The following is a 13,977-nucleotide window of genomic DNA, read 5'->3' as shown; positions in this document are numbered from 1 at the left end:
AAGTCTACAAGTAATAAATGCTAGAGAGGATGCAGAGATAAAGTTACCCCCACTACCCTGTTGGTGGGAAATGTATCAATAAATTGCTTCAGTCAGAATAGAGAACAGGCACTTTTCAAACTGTTGCATTTACACTGGTCTTCAGGGCGAGTGAGTCTGCATGTGAGCCCTTTAAGAGAAATATTTCAGTTCTCTACAGCCCTGTGGTCCAGGGTCCAAGCCAGAACCTTCTGGCGGTTCATCTTCCACTGCAGGTCCCAAGGCTTACAGGACCCAATGGGGGGCACGAACCCCTCCCTCCTCGGGGAGAAGCTCTGCCCTTTCGACATCCCTCCTGATCATGGATCACTGCTCCGCAGGTGGGGTTTTAGTAAGCCCGCTCCTTGCCTCTCCTGCTTGTCCCAGGGTGGACCTTTTATCATTTATCATGAAGGTGCTGGTCAGTGAGTTTTCAGGTCTGTTCTAGAGGGAAATGTTCTGAATGTTGATTTGGTGTGGGAGATGAGTTCCAGATCTTCCCACACCGCCATCTTGGACCACCCTGGCCTGTACTTTTCTTTTTTCTCCTTATCTTACTTATCTGTGGTGTCAGGGTGATGCTGGGCTCATAAAATGAGCTTGGGAGGTTCCCTCCTCCTGTTTTTTAGAAGAGTTTGAAGAGGATTGGCATTAATTCCTTTAATGTTTGATAGAACTCCCCAGTGAGACCATCTGGGCCCAGGCTTTTCTTTGTTGAGAGGCTCTGGGGTACCAATTCAGCCTCCTTACGTATTATTGGTCTGTTCAGATTTTCTGTTCCTACATCACTCAGTGTTTGTAGGGATATTATCTTCTATTGATGTTGACATCACTCTCCCCTCATACTTTCTTTTTGTGAATATTTACTTATTTATCTGGCTGTGCCAGGCCTTAGTTGTGGCGTGGGATCTTTCATCTTCCATGTGGCTTGTGGGATCCTTCAGTTACAGCATGCAGGATTTTTTTTTTTTTTTTTTTCTTAGTTGCGGCATGCGGGATCTAGTTCCCTGACCAGGGAGCTCAGAGTCTTATCCACTGGGACCACCAGGGAAGTCCCTCCTCCTCATACTTTCTTATCTAGATACTGCAGTTGTCTTCTGACTTTCTCTCTGCCTCTTCTTCAGCCAGTCCCATTTGATTCTTTCTTCAAGATACTGCTAGAATGATCTTTAAAAAAATACATATATGGCCATGCTGCTCCCTGACAAAGGTTTTCCAATATTTCCCTATTCCTTGTTATTTCCCTTCCTTTTCTTTCTTTCCCTTTCATCCTAGTTACAGCCTTCATCCTCTGAGTATGTCTGCATAGATGTTGGGAGAGCTCATTAAGCAAATTGATTTTAAGGGAAAAATAGCACTTCGTCATCTCAAAAATAAACTCTAATATGAATTTCAGCATTGTGGGAAAAAGAACTCTGGGACGTGAATCGTACATTGTCAGTTTAGCCTCACTGTATTTCAACGAGGCAAAGCTAAAGTGAGGGTTGTGGGATAGGGTCATAGTGATACCAGGTTGATGCAGAGGGATGAGGTTGGCTTCAGTTGTGGGTGAAGTTCTTTAGTCACATGGGCTTAGCTGCACCACTGGGATGGCGTATTTGAATGCTGCATGCGCACAGTGGGCTTCTCTGTGGCTCAGATGATAAACAGTATGCCTGCAGTGCGGGAGACCTGGGTTTGGTCCCTGGGTCGGGAAAATCCCCTGGAGAAGGGAATGGCAGTATTCTTGCCTGGAGAATTCCATGGACAGAGAAGCCTGGTGGGCTACAGTCCATGGGGTTGCAGACATGACTGAGCGACTAACACTTTCATTTTCATGTACAGTTTGCTATGTGGTAATTAGGCTTTAGTGGTAAGCACTTCACACTAGTGCATAAAATCAGACATTACTTTTCTCCTCATAGGTTAGTTCTCTAGCATTTATAATCAGCATCTCCACTTTTCCCTTATGTCATGTATCTCAGAAGACAAAAGTCCTGGATTCAGTTTCCCAAAGCTGAGATTTCACTCTCATTTTCTACTTCTTTTTTTATTTTAAAAGCCTGGACCCAGCTCAGAAGTCAAAAGCAGCTACTCACAGGCCAGATAAAGCATGTGAATTTTGTTTAGCCTACAGTTCGTTATAAAAATGTGAAATTAGCTTCCAGTGTGTAAACATCAAAAAATTGCATGTAATATCTAGCTCTTTCCAGCTTCTTTTGAAAATTTACACGTTTTGGCAATAGTGGGCTTTTTTTCTTCAGTTCCAACATGGTAACCATGGGCCCCCTCGGACATGATTTGGCCTGAATTCTCAGGTCAGCCAAAAGCTCTGTTAAGGGTATTCTAGCCTCACAGGCATTTGAGTCTGTGACTCTTGGGTCACTTCATTCACAAAGCACATACTGTGCATCCAGTGTGCTTAGCACTGTACTGAGCCATTTATATAGGCTCTCTTCAAAACTGTTGGTTTCATCTTATAGATGCAGAAATGGAGGTTCAGAAAGTCAAACAGGAGTTACACGACTGGCAAGTGGCAGAGCCAGATTTGACCCAGGTGATGCTTCAGGCTCTGTGGTTACCGTGTCCATCAGCATTACCTACTTTAAAAGGCCCATCCCGTCCTTGCTTGTGGCAATTCCACATGTGACTTTTGCTTATAGCAAAATTTAAAAAATGATAAACCTAAAAATTGTCACAACATGGAAATACGGCAGTTTACATACATTTCTGTTTGTCACTGTGCTCTCCATTGACTGCAGTACTTTATACATTCTATTTTATAACAAGTGAGTTACTACTATGTCAGTTCACAGTTGTATTCATTGGCATTTCCATATGGGCATGATACCCCAACATTTTTCTAGATTTCATGTAACCTGGAGATTTGACCATTTTTTAAAATTGTTAATATCATTTAAATAGAACCAAGGAACAATAGAATTAATTTATTAATTCCTCTGAAACAGAAAGCTTTACTCAAAATTAGTATTTTCCTGAAATGACTGCCCTTTAGGAAAAATATTCAGAGCCTATTTAAAAGATGTACATTTAAAACCAAGCTATTACAGAAAGTTTAAAATGAATAGGAACACACAGGATGGCTTTTGAACTCAGTTTTTCAGTGACATTACCTATCTTGCAGGGTTATCGTGTGAAAAACGACTACTGAGCAGAAATAGAAAGGATGAAAGTAGAAAACAACAAGACACAATAAAAACAACATACAATCGAAGACTAAAACCCTGGGGTCAGCCAAATAGTTCCCTGGTACACCTTGAATTGCAGACTGATTGAAATTGCCTTATCTCCTCACGTGTGAAACAGAACATAATCACTGTTGCAGAGTGTCCCTGACAAATAGTAGCTGGTGAATAAATCTTTATTCTCATTCCCAACAATTTTAACATAGGAGGATGGTTTTAATGTTTTTCTTTATCATGATCGAGTCATATAAACAGGATCAATTAAGTTTATCTGTTGCTGTCTGGGGACAGTATTAGTATTTATATGCAAGTTTATGACATGTCAAACCACGTAAGGAAGGTTTTTTTAAAAAGATATAATTTTCAGTTAATTTTTTTTTTTAAAGAAAAATTTCTTAAAACGCTTTCCTTCATTTTGTCAAAAAAGCATTTGATGTTGATAGTGGGGGAGGCTATGCAATATGTAGGATCAGGAAGTGTATGGGTAATCCATGAATCTTCTGCTCAATTTTGTTCTGAACCTAAAACTACCCTGGAAAATAAAGTATGCAGCTTACCTTGCCTTTAGGTTACTTTCCTTACGGGTTACATAGGTGGGTGGAGAACTTGAGCAAGTCAGTCAATTTGTTGTTGCTTAGTTGCTGTGTTATGTCTGACTCTTTGTGACCCCATAGATTGCAGCAGGCCAGGCTTCCCTGTCTTTCACTGTCTGCTGGAGTTTGCTCATGTTCACATCCATTGAATCTGTGATGTTATCTAACCATAGCATAAGTCAATGGAAGCCAGGTTTCTTACTATCCAGAAAAGGAGTTACAAATATGGAAACAGGGAAGTCTTGAATGGATCTGGGTAGTGGTAGACTGAAATTGAAAACTGGTATGAACTCATGGTTTTTGTGTATGTTTTGCACATGTATGCAAAAAACTATATATATATATATATATATATATACTAGCTTTGTCTACCAAGAGGGTGTGGGAGCAGTGACACCCGAGAGCAATGAGCATATCTAGCACCGTTTTTTAATACAAAAGGAGTCAGGGCTCTTTGGAAAAATGCTGACCCCAAGGCTGAAGCAAACATACAAGATCGGTCCATAAGTATAGAAGTGGTTACAGAATAATGGGTGGCTTGTCAGTCCAGAGAGAAGCTAAGCTCTGAGAGGCTCCCAATGGCTAAATGTGACAATTTGAGTAAATGTGTGATGACAATAATGTTTTCTATCTCACTGAACAGGAATCCACAGACCCATTTTGATATGTGAGTAATAAATGAAAGAAGAGAAAGGTCTTCCTTACAGCAAAATGCCCATTAATAAATATATGGGACTTCCCTGGTGGCTGACCAGTAAAGAATCTGCCTGCAAAGCAGGAGACCTGGGATCAGTCCCTGGGTTGGGAAGATCCCCTGGAGAATGGATAGGCTATTACCCACTCCAGTATTCTTGCCTGGGAAATCCTATGGTCAGAGGAGCTTGGTGGGCTACAGTCCATGCATGAGGTCATAAAGAGTTGGACATGACACACACACACACACACAAAATACAGGTGTGCAGGAAGAGGAGCTTGGTGGGCTACAGTCCATGAGGTCATAAAGAGTTGGACACGACACACACACACACACACAAAATACAGGTGTGCAGGAAGAGGAGCTTGGTGGGCTACAGTCCATGAGGTCATAAAGAGTTGGATACCACACACACACACACACAAAATACAGGTGTGCAGGAACCAGAAAATCCATGTTTGGCAACCAACCAAAGTAATAACACACACACACACACACACACTACAGGTGTGCAGGAACCAGAAAATCCGTGTTTGGCAACCAACCAAAGTAATAACACACACACACACACACGCACACTATAGGTGTGCAGGAACCAGAAAATCCGTGTTTGGCAACCAACCAAAGTAATAACACACACACACACACACTACAGGTGTGCAGGAACCAGAAAATCCGTGTTTGGCAACCAACCAAAGTAATAACACACACACACACACACACAATACAGGTGTGCAGGAACCAGAAAATCCGTGTTTGGCAACCAACCAAAGTAATAATTCAGGTAAGACAGCTAAGAGCAGAGAGCTAAAGTTAGATAAATAGCAATGTATTTATTTAGTCTCAAAGTATCACCTCTACAAAATAATATAAAGGTAGATATTAATTATAAAGGGCAAGAATACTGTGGTGAAGCCTATCAGATCATCCAGTTCACATCAACTGCAAGGGGACGAACTGACCTTGTGTGCCTCCTGATGTGAGACATTGAAAAGAACATGGCCTGCGTCACCTCTGAGATACTCCTGTCACAGACTCTCACTCTGAACCGAAGCATGCCGAAGCACTGAATGGCAACTGAGCGACTTTTATAAAACAGTAAATTAAGGTGTGAAGGGCAAAGAAGAAGGAATAGTTCTGGACTGACTGGGACTCAAGAAACATAACTAAGAACAAAGCTGATCTTGGTTTGGATCCTTTTGTTTTAGAGGATATAACTAGACCGCTGGCAAAACCTGAGTGGGTGGGGCTTTTGAGAGTGAATGGTATATGGGAGTGCTTTGTGGTATTCTTAGGACTCTTAAGAATGGAATTATTCCAAAAGAAAAGTAACAACCTTTGTTCAAAAACTTTTATTTACTATAAAGACAAAACACCAAAATAGGTACAAGTACTATAAAATTGGTTCAATGGGGTAAAAATTTTAATTAAAATATCTTTGATATATTTAAAATAACAAAGAATACATTTAAGCCAAATTTTCTTAACCCAGAGATTCTTTTTTTTGTAACATTTGCTTACACAATAAGGTGCTAATAGAAGTTAGCCCTTAAGCCCTGGAAGTCTTAGGAATCATAGTCATACAGCAAATATAATTTCATTGTGAAAGTGAACTTTGGTAGAAGAAAAATCTATAGGACACCTGAGGTAGTAGAAACTGGGATAAACAGCAGTAGACGTTATTTACAATTTGAGTACCAAATAACATTAAGAACACAAAAATAATTACACATTACAATTTTCAGTCCAGCTTTGATCCAAAGAAAATAAGAATATTACATCACATTTGCATTGAAAACAAAACAAAAAAACAAAACACCACAATTACCAGCAAGCTGAGGGAACTGCAAACAAACTCAAACAATGGATTTTGACATCTAGAGGCAGTTTGAGTTTGAAATGTGGTGGGCATGGTGGTCTACAAAGTAATACTGATTAGCTGAGGTTCCTCAGTTTATACAGTTTACATCTCTGTCAGACACAGTATTAATCTGACCAATGATCTTCCAGTACATAAAATGGCAAGAGTGCATCCTTTAAAGCTTGCACATGAGAGACTTGGAAACAATCTTATTAGAACTGTGAAAATTCTAAAGTAGTCAAACAAAAGGAAATACAACACATTAAGAGCTACCAAACTTCACATTTCAGTACTATTTTTAACTCTTCAAATATTGCCAATCTTCCAACCAAAGGAATGTAAATTTTCACTAAGAAACACATTCATTTATATAAAAAAAAACTGCTCTGTAAACTTATCTTGTAACTTATTTTACTTCCAATTTGTGTTGTACATTTAAAATGTACTCTATATATAGCTTATTTAGTTTATCCTGAGTCTTTGAGAATAACCAATTCTATTTAACTCTGCAACAATTCAGCTGGCTTCTGAAGAGTTAAAACTTAACATCTCAAAAAGTTGTATTAAATACTTAAATCAGTACTTGATTTAAAAAACTCACAGAAAAAGGGTAAAGGAGCTGCCATTTTCCTTCAGGATTCCATGCATCTGAATTCAGTTCAGATAAAAACCATTAGAGTACTGTGCAAAATCCAATGAATTAGTGCGTAAATGAAATTTCAATGTCACTTTTCTTTCTGAAAATATTTTCCAAGTTTGAAGCAGATTTACTGTTTGGAAACACTTGTTTGTAGTTGCATAATTAATTTTTCTTTAGGTATCTCTCAGCCAGGCCTACTGTAAAGAGACGATACATGGTGGAAGGAAAATAGCAGTTAACATTATCAGTGGTGATGATATGAATGATGGATTATTACATACAGAGTAAGACCTAAATGGTGTGAAGTTTCCTACTAAAGAAACAATTATTTCAAATACATTTCAAGGTCATCTTGATCTTGGTTGTGAGCTGCATCACAGAGAACATTTGATTTTCACTTAATTTATATTTAACCTGCATGAGAAGAGCAGTGACTGACTCAGTGAAGGTAGTATTTTATCATATTCCAATTTTAAAAACAAAGTTTTTAAATCTGTATTTTAAAAAACTCTTGCAACAGCAAGATATTTAATAAACTCTAGTTCACATCTAGTTCTACTTTTTTTGTGTGTGGTTTGAAAAGGTCACCTTTCCCTGAATATTAAACAAAAATGAAGGTGAAATGAAAGTACAGAACCATAATTTCCAAAAACGAAATGAATGGGCCAACAGTAAAATGCACAATGAACCACAATTGCCCAGGCATTAAAAAAAAAAAAGTCAATTGTGGGTCATAAAGAAGTTGTCAACTTTTAAAAATATATTTATTTACTGCTACTTATAGCATATTCTGACCTAAAAGAGGCAAATACTGACTGTTATAGCCAGTGACAAAAAAAAAAAACAGAACTGCAGAACCCCCTGCTTGTGATCACGATATGAAATGGAAGAATAATTGAAACATTAAAACAGATCCTGAGCCCCTCAGCTGCTAATATTGCTGAAAAAGTGCTCCAAAAAATTATGCTCTGTTAATCAGTCATGCAGACTTCACTGCTTTCCTGTTTACTAAGGGCCAGTTCTTTGAAAGGCACAGTTTACAGTTTCTGCACAAATTGTGGACTTTTGCATACTAAGCTTAGGTACAAATCATGATTTGTCAATCACATATTTAGGTAAGGGTTCCCCACTGATCTTGTTCATAAGCTGTTCAGTGGCATGAAGGCCAGCAGATCATCAACGTGGTTCCCCACAAAAGTTCTTTTCTCTTGTTGAGCATCCTGTCTCTGTAGCAGTTTATTTGTATAATTGGCTACCACGTAGTACGGAAGACTGGATGCTTCAGTAGCTCTCTCGATGGAGGTCTGTCCTGAGGTTGAAGTTCTAAACAACGAAGAGCCACATCTCGTAAACCAGGAGACAAATGTGAAGGAATTGATGGAGCAGTAGTTGCACTGGCAATCTGTAAGAGAAAACACTAGTGTTAAAGCGCTCCAGAACTAGAGCTTTTAACACAGAAGTACTCGTGCATATATTTCAATACTGTGCATCCTATACAGAGGAATTAAAACAGAAGTGGGTGGACTTTTCCCTAATAAGGTGTCTATGGTAAAACTCATGAATTTGACCAAATACTTCCTGATGAGATGGGCGTTGCAGTCCTCTTTATGGTCTCAAATGAACAAAGCCAAGGTGCGTCAAAATGATTAGGCAGGTATTCACTCAAATCAATTCTGCTTTCCTCATATTCTCCAAAATGGTTTGTCCTCTTTGCATCATTGCACATTTTCTGTGTTTTGTTTTTTTTTTTTAAGTACAGAGAGCTATTCAGAGTAAGACTAAACCTGGCCAGTCAGTTGAATACATCAGAAACACAATTACACTGATTTTTTCTTCCCAGGGGATTGAAGAAATTTTACAAGAATGGGGAGACCTGGAGGAGGTTACAGCAGGTGAGAGGTGCTGGGGGTCAGCTTGGAGGACTTACACTAGTCACTCAGCAACAGAGGTGATTGTGGTTTAAGTGCTTTACTCAGGCCCAGAGGTAATTCTGTTTATCCTCATAAGGTGACATGAATAATTCAAGAAGTAGGTGTTATTATTACACCCATTTTATAAACAAGAAAACAGAGGGCAGACAGAATAATTTTCCTACTCACACGGCTATTAAAGGATGGAACGACGTCTGTACGACTCCAAAGCCCAAGCTTTTAAATAAGCACAGGTCTAACTCAAACACTAAAAACTCAATCATTACGTTACTCTCTAGTGGAAATGGAGAAAGTTAATTTGAGAGTTGTCAGAAAGGTAGAACAGCCTTGGCCTCTGCCTCAGGTATGAACTTTTTAAATACAGGAAATAATAAATTTACAAATTGTGACAATACAATACATAAAGAGCTTCCAGTATTTTAATTTAAAAGTTTGATGTGTGTGTGTATGTATATATGTAGGTACATATTTCACCCAGGAGCAATGATTGAGTCGAATTCAGTGTTCACAGTGACTTTATAAAGCATGAGAACTGACTGTTGATGCTGCCAACATTCACTGCACCATATCAACTCCTAGATACACATGTACTTATTTCTAGGAAGATATGCTTTCATGTTAGATTGATAGTGAAGAAGAATCCATGAAAATTTGCCTGTTGCCAACTTTAGCAGAAAAAAGTCATTTTTATCTCATGATTACCTTAAATATCAAAGCAAGATGATTGGAGTGTTTTTCTGCATTCCAAGGTGGTTTAGCACAAGCCATTTCTATAATAGCACAGCCAACACTCCATACATCACAGCTCCTACCATACTGCTGACCTCTTAGGACCTAAAATAAAGCAGAGTTAACTTGGAAATATGACTCACTAGAAAAAGAGAAAGCCATTCTTTATTTATGGGTTCTAGTTTTTTTACTTCAGAGAAAAACAGGGGTACAAAGAGCAATTCCATAGACTATCTGTGATTTTACTAATAAGCCTAATTTCCCATGTGGCACAAATACGTTTTGGAGAACTGTGAGCTTCTGAAGCAGAGTCATATCAGAATTTCAAAGCCGCCTCAGTACACTTAGTAAACTCAAGAGGACAACTAGTAATCACTGTGTATGAACATGAAGAGCTCTGAACACAACGGAAGAGACAGAGTTCAGAACACAGTTATTTTGTATGTACTTTAGGTTTGCCAGAAAACAACTACTATAAATTATCCAATAATTCTTTGTTAGAAATAGGCTTTGATAGATTTGCCGAAAGGCTAAGGAAAGGCAGGGATTAAGGGCCTGAAAATCAAGGATATCATCAAAACCTCAGTTTTAGGGCTGTGGACTTCCAATTGGTAAACACGTACAGGATAACACTGCAAAATTATTTGGTGTAACGCTGCCACGCAAAGCTGCAATATATTTTCTTTCATTACACTCAAGAGTTGCTTCTCACCTCAGGTGCCATAAATGCAATTGTCCCCAATAACTGTCCCTGAAACTCTCCTGCACCGGTTCCTTTTGATGCCAGCCTGGCTGCAGCTCCAAAATCAGCAATTCTCAGTCTCTGACCTGTGCTGTCAATGAGCAAATTGGCACCTGCCAACAGAAAACAGCAAATAACCTATGTTAAAAACAGCAGATTAAAAACTCAGTATAATGCTACTAATGAAATAGACAATGACGAAAGACCCCATGTCAGAGAAATCTACTCTCCTTCCCAATTTACTTCATTAATAAAGGTATATAGTTCTCAACGTAAAAGAAATAAAATCCAAAGCCTCAGAGGGAAAATGGGGCAAAACATCAAGGCATTGGGAATAAAAGCAGAGATTTTGTGAAACTTTAGTGTTAAGCCTTTAATATAATCATTCCTAACAAAATCTTCCCTCAGAATTCAATTTTTAGTGTAGTTTACACTTTTAAGACAAAGTTCTGTTTAAACATACTGACCTAGATAGACCAATTCAGACTTTATACTGTATTTCATAATTACAGCTTAATAAAAAATTAATGTTATAAAAAGGTATTCATGTCAGAAAGCCAAGTTGCTTTTTTTTTTTTGGCCATGCCACCCAGCTTACAAGATCTTGGTTCCCCATCTACGGATCGAACCCAGGCCCCGGCAGTGAAAGCATGAAGTTCTAACCACTGTACTCCCAGGGAATTCCCCAAAGTTGATTCTAATAAACCAAACTGCAACAGATTTGAGAGTCACTTTCTTAAAAGAAATTTATAATATCCCAGTTATTTTAAATAAAAAAAAGAACAGAAACCTTTGGAAAGCAATATATCATGAGACCAAGATGGGGGAATCAGAGACCTGTATTTTGTATTTGGTTTGCCACCAATTAGCCGTAAGACTGTGTAAAAGTCACAGCTTTAGGAAGGCAGGATATATTATCCTCAAAGTTCTTTTCAATTCTAGTAATTCTAATGATTTACTTAGGAGAAATTTGAGTACTCAGGAGAGATTTGGAGAAAAAAAATCCCATAGTGGAGCTCAAGTTAGAAACTATCAACAAAGGTCCCTTTTAAAATGACATTTGTTTTCTGCTTATTGATAATAAGCAGATAGTAATGAAAAGAATTCTTACCTTTGACATCTCTGTGAATGATCTGGTTTTCATGGAGATATGAAAGGCCACGAAGTAATTGCTCAGTATAGTTAATAACTACCGACTCCTTGAAGGCTCCATATTTACTGAGCAAATGAGCCACAGATCCCCCTAAACGTAATAATAATAATCATAAGTTTAAGCCAAAATTAAATGGTTTATTATACTTTGATTATATAAGCTTGCAATGCACGAGCTCACATTCACATTTGAAATATTTATCATCTGCATCAGAAGTGAAACTGACTTAAAAACTAACACATTCCAGTAATCTTACAGTCTGTCAATTAGACATTTTCATGGAACCTGCATGAACTGTTTTCTGGAAAGTCAAGATTTCCGACATCTTTAAAAGTTAACAATTTTGGATAGAACTATTTCTCATATGTACAATTCACCTTTGACCAAGATACACAAAATGCCTTTCTTAAATACTTAAGTAAAAAAGAATGGGAGGAGCCAGAAGAACCCAGAATTAGGCTTCCTATCTCACTATTTACCACCCATGACCTGGGACAACAAGTCACAAACTCAGTACCTCTTCTAGAATTATTTACAATCAACATGTATACAACCATCAACCACCTACAACCAACATCAGAGAATATAGTAAAGAACTGATTTGTAAATAGAAATACACTCTCCAAACACAGAAGATCTAAGAAGTTAAACCAAGCATTTATGTATTCATTACACCCCAAGTCATTTATTTTACTGTATATATTTTATTGTATTCTGCTGTGTAATATACAATAAAACTCAATCTGTTTGTTAAAGCAGATGACAAGGTTCAACTTTACGCTTCAGTGCTAGTATACTTGTAAGTTTTAAAAGCTTTATCTTCATTTTTATAGTTACGTTAAAATATTTCATAAATCTAATTAAAGATGACCAACTGGACATACATGGATCTTATCATAGAAGGTTTGAACAATTATTCCTATAAAACAATGGCACACAATCATTTTAAAGACACACTGTAAAAGTTTAAAAGGTAATGAATATTTTATTTATATTTAAATGAAAGACAAAATATTTACAGTTTATACAACTGTACTATGTTAGGGCAATTTGCTTTTAGAAACCTAAACTATTTAATAAAATAAGTGCTCATTAAATTGTTTTTCCTAAATTTAATATCAAGCAAAAGTTAAATCTATGTATTACTCTTTTCTGATTTAAAACATGAACATACCTGCCATCCATTCAATGAAGAGATTATAATTGCTCTTTTCGCACGTGGCTCCCAACATCCTAATGATGTTTGGATGATTCAGATGGCTCATCATTCTTATCTCTTCTCTTAATGCTTCTACTACTTCTTCTTGCTCAGAAGATGTATTTCTGACATATGTCACCTATTTCAGTAAACATATTTATTTATATAAAGTTCTGAATCCTGATGAGTTTTCATTTATAATTTTCACTAACAATCTGATCTAAAATAGACAAACCCAAATTAGCTTATATATCAATAGGAGATTGCATTTATTATGCTCATGGATGCAATGTAGATACTTTTAAAAAAAAAGTCAAAGTCTTCTTAGATAGTAAGACTATCAAGCAGCAGTAAAAAATCAGGAGATTTGATAAAAGGCTAGGGCAAAGCCACTCTTTCAAAACTGTCTGAAGACAGACTGAAAAATGAGAAAAGACCAATCATAAGAACCAACAGGACTTGAAAACTTGACTGTTATATTGATAAGCATGCTCATAATAAAGAGTAAATCACAGAAACCCCAAGGTGATACTGCACCAGTCACTTGGCTGAAGGGAGTATAAAACTATACCTCTAATAAATATAAAAAAGCACAATAAGAAACACAACTTTGTAAGGCCCATCTGGATATCGCATCTTATGGTAATGCTTCAACTTTCAAAGAGACTCATGATGCTTTTGGTGCCCTGGCAACATCTACTTTTCAAATTTAGGTTTCTGAAAACTTAAAGAACTAAAATATATACACATGGGGATATATCCTTTGTGTTTTTACTTTACTCATTTTTATAATTTTAATCATTTATAAGCTCACTAGACATTTACCTGTTTAACAGCCATTAAAGTTCCAGTTCCCACATCTTGAGCCTGATAACAAGAAGAGAAGGCGCCAAGGCCTATCTGCTGACCTTTCAGCCATTCACTGTCTTCTCTGTAAGGCTGTTTTGCTTTGGTATGTCCTGGTAGAGTCTCTGGTGTCTATATAATAAATGAAAGCAATCTTTTTACTGTTAAGAGTAGGAGTTTGTGAAATTAGCCTAGAAAAGTATTACTCTTATTTAGTCTGGCTTCCCAAATCACCTGTAAACTTGACCTCTGAAAGGACAGTGTTGGTAACCAATGTCAAATGCATGTGATTCACCACTGGAGAATCAACCAGAAGCGCCTCTGAAATAGGCAACAAGTATTTCTGTTCAAGCAGTGACACAAAAATTGTTGTACAATTAATTCTAT

At 37.4% G+C, this 13,977-nt stretch overlaps 1 protein-coding gene across 3 annotated transcripts in view; it reads right to left on the bottom strand.

Annotated features, from left to right (window-relative positions):
* Window positions 1–5,827: 5,827 nt before the first annotated feature.
* Window positions 5,828–13,977, bottom strand: part of MAP3K1 (mitogen-activated protein kinase kinase kinase 1) — a 77,391-nt gene continuing 69,241 nt past the window's right edge. For all 3 annotated transcript variants that reach the window (XM_055422029.2, XM_088827700.1, XM_088827701.1), the window contains exons 15-20: window positions 13,570–13,722; window positions 12,721–12,883; window positions 11,505–11,636; window positions 10,364–10,506; window positions 9,625–9,756; window positions 5,828–8,393 (exon numbers count right to left, since the gene is read on the bottom strand). In XM_055422029.2, coding sequence (XP_055278004.2) covers window positions 8,244–8,393; window positions 9,625–9,756; window positions 10,364–10,506; window positions 11,505–11,636; window positions 12,721–12,883; window positions 13,570–13,722 — 873 coding nt within the window. In that variant the 3' untranslated portion in view covers window positions 5,828–8,243. The remainder of the gene's footprint in view (window positions 8,394–9,624; window positions 9,757–10,363; window positions 10,507–11,504; window positions 11,637–12,720; window positions 12,884–13,569; window positions 13,723–13,977) is intronic.

The sequence above is a fragment of the Moschus berezovskii genome, chromosome 18 (genome assembly GCF_049115385.1).
Source record: "Moschus berezovskii isolate FMDL1 chromosome 18, NW_MosBer_1.0, whole genome shotgun sequence".
In the NCBI taxonomy this organism is placed as follows: Eukaryota; Metazoa; Chordata; class Mammalia; order Artiodactyla; family Moschidae; genus Moschus; species Moschus berezovskii.
Note: the sequence above shows the minus strand (reverse complement) of the source record. Positions and strands in the feature narration are given on the sequence as shown.